The 6711-nt window shown below is 31.2% G+C and overlaps 2 protein-coding genes across 3 annotated transcripts; one reads left to right on the top strand and one right to left on the bottom strand.

The window, feature by feature from the left end:
- Positions 1 to 118: 118 nt before the first annotated feature.
- Positions 119 to 1783, top strand: LOC103829455 (DNA-directed RNA polymerase I subunit RPA12). 2 transcript variants are annotated; one of them, XM_009105114.3, is made up of 6 exons: positions 119 to 223; positions 624 to 751; positions 848 to 888; positions 1234 to 1302; positions 1392 to 1448; positions 1517 to 1783. In XM_009105114.3, exons 2-6 carry the CDS (start codon positions 634 to 636, stop codon positions 1589 to 1591), a joined length of 360 nt encoding a protein of 119 aa, XP_009103362.1. In that variant the 5' UTR covers positions 119 to 223; positions 624 to 633; the 3' UTR covers positions 1592 to 1783. The 2 variants fall into 2 exon arrangements, with proteins under 2 accessions (XP_009103362.1, XP_009103363.1); XM_009105115.3 differs by having other exon boundaries at positions 126 to 228.
- Positions 1784 to 3472: 1689 nt separating this feature from the next.
- On the bottom strand, positions 3473 to 4723 carry LOC103829454. The gene has a single exon (XM_009105113.3). It carries the CDS (start codon positions 4272 to 4274, stop codon positions 3693 to 3695), a length of 582 nt encoding a protein of 193 aa, XP_009103361.1. The 5' UTR covers positions 4275 to 4723; the 3' UTR covers positions 3473 to 3692.
- Positions 4724 to 6711: the final 1988 nt, after the last annotated feature.

Raw genomic sequence — 6711 nt, 5'->3', positions numbered from 1 at the left:
CTCACTCTCATTTCAAATATTGAGATTTGTAATAAAGGCCCATGTTCGTTTAATAATGGGCCTTTGCAATAAAAAGCCCATTACGTAATTTTACTACCTTTTGTTTCAATTTCTTCTTTTATATCCGCCTCGCCGCCGACGAGAACCGTGAGCACATCTCTCGCTCAAAACCGTTCGAAACGCTAACCTCCTTCATCTCTCTGCTCATAAACTTGGTGTTTCAGTAAGGTTTCGTTACATGTCCTAGTTTCTTATTTTTTTTTTCTGTAATTAACTATGATACTTGTTTGATTTTATGTATAACCTTTTATAAATTGTTTTTTTTTTTTTGTTAATAACCTTTTATAAATTGTTCTGTACCATTTTATTTTATATGATTTTTTTTTACGGTTTTATAGTGTTTCTCTAGACTCTTGGAAACCATTAATGTTTATTTCAGATTTTTTTATCTAATTTACCGTTACAAAGTACATTATGGTTAGTCTCTAGTTCGTGCTTAGAATAGTTTCATCATCGTTCTCCTGTAGAGTCCGTTGTTCCCATTAAATTTGGTTTCTGTAAGCAAATTGAAACAGAGATGAGTTATGTTGCTTGTTTTGTGTGTGTTTTTTTTTCTGGGAAAGGTTCTTTGTAATGGAGAAGTCTAGGGAAAGCGGGTTCTTGTTCTGTAATTTGTGTGGAACGATGCTGATGTTGAAGTCGAACAAGTATGCTGAATGTCCGCTATGCAAAACAACGCGAAACGCAAAAGGTATACAAAAAAGAAAATCGTTTTTTGGTGTTCTAATTAATTAATTTCTTGGTATTGGTTAATCTTATTGTGATCTAAAACGTCTTTGCTTTTCAGAAATCGTTGACAAGCAAATAGCTTACACTGTTTCTGATGAGGTATGTTTCTTTCCTTTATTCAGCAATGTGGATTCTTGTCTGGTTATATTGTCTGCGTCATGCTTGTATTCTTTATGTGTGTTGTAAATCCATCGAAATTGGTTTTTGTTCCACGGAGTAGTAAAGATATTTAGCTTGACTTACTAGACAGTGAACACATGCATCCCCGCCTTGTCTATGTGATTAATTTCAAACCTGAAAAGAAACACTACTCTATTGTTATTACTTGTAAGAACAATGCATCATGAGTTGTTTAAACCCGTTTCGTTCTCTTTTGCGGTAATACAGAGATATTCCTTATGCCAAATGAGTATGAAGCTCATCATGATCTTTGGCGTTTTGTAGGATATCAGGAGAGAACTAGGAATCTCTCTGTTTGGTGAAAAAACGCAGGAAGACACTGAGCTACCAAAGGTTTTATTATATGACAAAACACACAATCACAAACATATTTCGTTTTTTTTTGTATCTGACTTTTGATTTTTGATGTATTCTCTATGCAGATCAAAAAGGCGTGCGAGAAATGTCAGCACCCTGAGCTTGTGTACACAACCAGACAGGTAAGTCCAAGCTTTTCAAGTTCTTAATGTCAGAGAATGTATTCATCTCGAGGTTTCTTATATTGCAGACAAGATCAGCAGACGAAGGACAAACAACATATTATACTTGCCCCAATTGTGGACATAGATTCACTGAAGGCTGAGATTATTACATTGTCTAGTATGAGATTTCGATTCACGGAGAATACCAGTTTTGTTTCTTATATTTATGTTACGAACTCAATGTTTTTTGTCATCATCACGACATTATGTATTGATTCTTACACTAATGTTACGACCTCAATAGTCAATGTCATAATCAAAACCGACTTAATTTATGTCATCTGAAACTTTTTTATTATTAGACTACGTTCTTGCATGTTGAAGCGATTTTGGTTTATCTATAGCATATTTTGTGATTAACCGTGGATCGACTATATACCAAATTTATATTTTAAACCGAAAAAAATTTAATCATATAAATTAGGGGTGTTCAATCCGGATATCGGTTCGGTTTCGGTTCGGTTTTTTTTCGGTTTTCGGTATTTCGGTTAGTAAAATATAACTATCATTCTAAATCCATATTTACTTTGGTTCGGTTCGGTTTATATACCGTCGGTTTATTCGGTTTTATACCAAAAAACATAATTATTTTGTTTGAGATCATATTATATGAATTTTAGAGTCATATTGTCAGCACACTCATTTATTAAAAATATATTACATGTTCAAATAAATGAACAAAAAAGTAAAAATGCTTCTACCATCAAATAAAATAATCAAATCTATAACTAAAATCAAAGCTTGAAATTTTGAAAATAAAAATATGAAACAAAACAGAAACATGAAAGAAAGTTTTTCCACTTTTCCATATTTAGTGTTCATTTAAATCATGTTTTTTCAATTGAAAAATTTCTATTAATTATTGTCCATCAAATTTATAATCTTCATATTAATTTAGTGAAGACTAAAATAAATCAAAAAGATCAAAAAAGACTTAGAAAATAAGATGTCTGAATTGCGATGTATTGTTATTTAGTTATAGTTCAAGCATGTTTTACAAATTAAGGTTTTTTATTACTATAAAATCATGGTAATAATTATTAACACAAATTTAACTTATGTAACAAATAGATTTTCATGTATTGTTATAAAATAGATACATATTTACATGTTTCTACTTTTAATCGGTTTTATTCGGTTTATTCGGTTTAATCGGTTATATACCAAACCATATCCAAATCCTACGGTTTTTATAAAATTATATCCATTCGGTTTATATAGTATATACCAAAACCAAACCATATTGTCTATTTCGGTTTGGTTCGGTTCGGTACGGTTCGGTTTTACCATATTGAATTAATCTTAAACAACGTGCTATAATAAAACAAACAGTTCTGGCAAGTTGCAACGAGGAGTGGGAGAAACACTAAACCCAAACCGATCCAAACCAAAGTATATGTTTCAACCATTCTGTTAAAAGTTTAATAAACCTAAGATGGGTAGATAGTTTGGTGTAGTTTGGTTGAATATAATTATATATATTATATTTTTAATAAATAAAAAAACACAACTAACAAATAAAATAAAATAAAAATATGAATTTTGTATTCTATCATTAAAACCCTAAAACTGCATATGATATTTATATCAGGTTCTAAGATAATATTATAAAATTATTAGTTATATCTTTTACATTTTTGTTGTAATCTTTGGTTTACATTTAAATAAGAAGAAATTAATAGTTTGGTATCAAATGATCATTTATTTTATGTTTTATAAATTATATTTCGTAACCAAACTAGAATATAACTAAAAGTCAACTGGAATTGAAGAACACAAAAAAACCGAACCAAACCGAATAAAACACAAATAAACCAAACCACAATCAAATCGAACCAACCGAATAAAACACAAATAAAACCAAACCACAATCAAATCAAACTAGACTGAGGTTAAGGTTTTAAAAACCCAAATAAACCAAAAGAAATCCAAACCGAACCTAACTTTAAAATGAAATGCACACCCCTAATTGCAGCAACATGTAAAATAACAAGGTCTTAATATATTGGTAATAATCTTATAGAAGGAAACAAACATAGAAGAAAATATATTCCGACAACGGGACAAGGCTTATACTTTGTGCCAACAGAGCCTTTTAAGAAAAAGTTATGGCTTAGCAAATCACACAAAAGGAGAGAGTTCTATCTTTTTAAAAACAAGACAGACCCAAGCCCATGGCTTTAACTTATTTGTTCATCGACCTTAACGTAGTTGTAAAACACGACGTAAGTTATTGGTGGCTACGTCAGTTTTGCCGGCAGCTTCCGCGTTGCAACTAAGCTTCGGTTTCATAGAAAACCTAGGCATGGGCAAACTACACGGCGGAGGAGATAATAACATGATTGCTGGACCAGGATAACCATCAAATCCTTCCGGGAAATCACGCTTGTGGCTAGACCGGACCGGAACCGAACCGGTTCGAGTCAGTGTCGGCACAGTTTCAACGTACTCTGCTTTCTTCTGTTGTGTTTGAGACGTTGGTCTTGTTTGAGAGTAAGGGAGACTAGATTTGTTCACACGTGGTCGAGAGCTGTTGACGCGTTGCAGAGGGAGAGTAGAGCTGTTGACACGTGGAAGAGGGAGAAGAGGAGGCTGGGAGTAGCTAGGCGGGGGTGGAAGATGCGCCGGAGAAGATCCCCAAGAAGACGTTGGGTTGATCGGAAGAGTCAAACTTCCTCCAGATCTTGAAAGCGAACCACGAGAACTCCTTCTTTTAGGGTTCTTGTATGGTCTCAGACCCGAAACTTGTTTGCCCGGGGAACGTTGCAAAGATATTGTTTCCATCGATAAAATATGAAAATTTACTTTGATATCTCAAGAAAAGGTGGTATATATTTTTGTTGTTGTTAAAGAAGCAGGTTTAAAAAGAAAATTTTGAACTTAAAAACAAGGGAAAGCAGAGAAAAATAATTCTGTATATTTTCGTGGCGATGATCTACCAAATAATACGATCGAAAGCCCTATAAGTTTATAAAAGTTTCGATGTTTATAATAACAAAAAGGAGAAAACGAAGAGATTCTAATCAAAACGTGTTAACTTTTAAACTTCCATTCAAGATCCGAAGGATCGTTTGATAAAATATACTCTCTAAAGAACCCTAACCTCAAGACAGATGTTGATAAGCAGCACTGGGACGGCTGTTTCCTTATATAAACGAACAAACCAAATAAAAGTCTAATTTTATTATGGAGTTTAATTTTTGTTAAGTATTTATTTATTTGAGACTTAAAAATGTCGTAGTAGATTAATATGATAGCTTCAAGTTTACAATGCACTTGCGCAACACAGCACAAGTCCCGGCAAATACTGTGGGGCGGTCACCGCCTTTTCAATATCAACCGTCGGATCATGAAATAAGTATTACAATAGCCGTTGAGAGAATCTGACCCGTCTAACACGGGATCTGCCTTAGGTAGATCTTGACCATACACGTCGGTATCATCGGTGGCTTTCTTCGTTGATGACCTCATGTGGAGGGAAAGTACGGGCCCCAGTCAATTCTGTCACCGTGATCTTGATCACGTGGCATCACACCAGCCAATCATCCTTGTCGTGAGGTTTTTCCATAATAGGATTGGTCGGTCTTCAACTCTTCACGCATTGTTTGCATGTGCCTGCCATCAAAATACTACCAATGAAGAAGATTTCGAATAGTTAATTTATATGGCGGACACTATTAATATACAAATCATCAAGGATACCACTACGATATTGTTTATCGCGTAAAGATCAGTTTTGTAATGATCAACTATGATAATTTTAATTGAAATGAAAATGAGAGGGTATATTTATAACTAATGTTACCATTTGAACAATTAAGAACTAGCTAGAAATCTAATAAACTATTTAATAAAACTACGTCCTGCAAATCAAAAACTAGTCATTTTCTTAATGATACCTTCTTAGAGATTGAGCCAATCGGCACTGCCAAATCTTTAATGGGTGAGGCTGTTTTTTAATATAAATAGACAATTCACAGCTGACGACTATAACTACAAATTAACTAAACTAGAGATTCTAACCGCGCTACGCGCGGTTTATATGTTTTAAATTTTATATGTGAATTTTACATTTTATATTACATGTAATTTTATAACTTAGTATAATTTATGTGAATTTCTTTGTTATTTTTGGAAGCGAATTCAATAATTTTAATTGAAAAAATATAAATTTTATCATAAATAAATAAACAGGAAGAAAATAATTCCCTTATAATGTACTTAAATATCATTATAGATGATGTTATTAATGTGAGTGTTCCAAAAGAGAGAAGAAGATTATGTTTTTTAATGTAAAATCATTTTTTGAATGTTGGAATATATCTGAATCCATTTTTAATATGTTTTATGGTGTAATATTAAATTTAGTAAATTAAATTTAATAATTTGTAACAAATTAGAAGTATATGAATTAATATACGGAGGCAGTTGACAAAAAAAAGAATAAGGGATAGGTTAACCAAACTAATCCAAAGACTGTTTCTTTTTTTGTTTAAACTAAAAAGTGGTTTGTAGATTTATTTCGACTTGAGCTTGGCTTATATCATATAAATTAAAATTTTATATAGTGATTATTGGTTCATTTTTAATTAAAACAAAGTAAAAATAAGTTAACGATAGGAGTGAAATTACAAATATTAAATTATCATTATGAGAATATAAATATTAAATTATGAGAATATAAATTTAAAATCAAATAACAAAAAATAGTATATAAATAAAAATATTAAAATATGTTAGCATAATATTTGATTCATTTTTGTTATATTTCTTTTGTTTTTTTTATGATTTAAAAATGTTAACTTATTATAGCTTAATTTTTTAATACCGATATCATTGTCTTTTCATATAAAATTTAGACATATTTGTAAGGAAAAAATATTGATTGTTTGATTAATTTTTGTTTCTTCCTTTAAAAGTACGTCAATGGGGAATGGATATTTTCTGTTTATAAAAATGAAAATGTTTTATATAGTCTTCTTCCTCTATTGCTATGTGATCATTTTAAGTGTTATGCATGTAGTATTTCAAAAACAAAATTGTATTTATATATTTATGTTTGATCTGTGGTTAATTTTTTGATTTTTGATGTTTTGTTTACATAATTTTTATTTTTTATAGATTCTAGTTTTTTTATGAGTGAATGCAGAAATGATGTATAGAAGTTGTGCGCTACTGATTTTTTTGTGTTTTGGTTGTAGTTAATTTAAGGGAGTGCATA

Source organism: Brassica rapa, chromosome A07 (assembly GCF_000309985.2).
Source record: "Brassica rapa cultivar Chiifu-401-42 chromosome A07, CAAS_Brap_v3.01, whole genome shotgun sequence".
Taxonomy (NCBI): Eukaryota; Viridiplantae; Streptophyta; class Magnoliopsida; order Brassicales; family Brassicaceae; genus Brassica; species Brassica rapa.
This window is presented reverse-complemented; position numbering and strand designations above follow the sequence as displayed.

Coding starts and splice junctions, on each gene's coding strand:
- LOC103829455 (XM_009105114.3), top strand. CDS start 634: ATGGAGAAGTCTAGGGAAAGCGGGTTCTTGTTCTGTAATTTGTGTGGA. Junction 752..847: donor AACAACGCGAAACGCAAAAG/GTATACAAAAAA, acceptor TTTGCTTTTCAG/AAATCGTTGACAAGCAAATA. Junction 889..1,233: donor CTTACACTGTTTCTGATGAG/GTATGTTTCTTT, acceptor GGCGTTTTGTAG/GATATCAGGAGAGAACTAGG.
- LOC103829454 (XM_009105113.3), bottom strand. CDS start 4,274: ATGGAAACAATATCTTTGCAACGTTCCCCGGGCAAACAAGTTTCGGGT.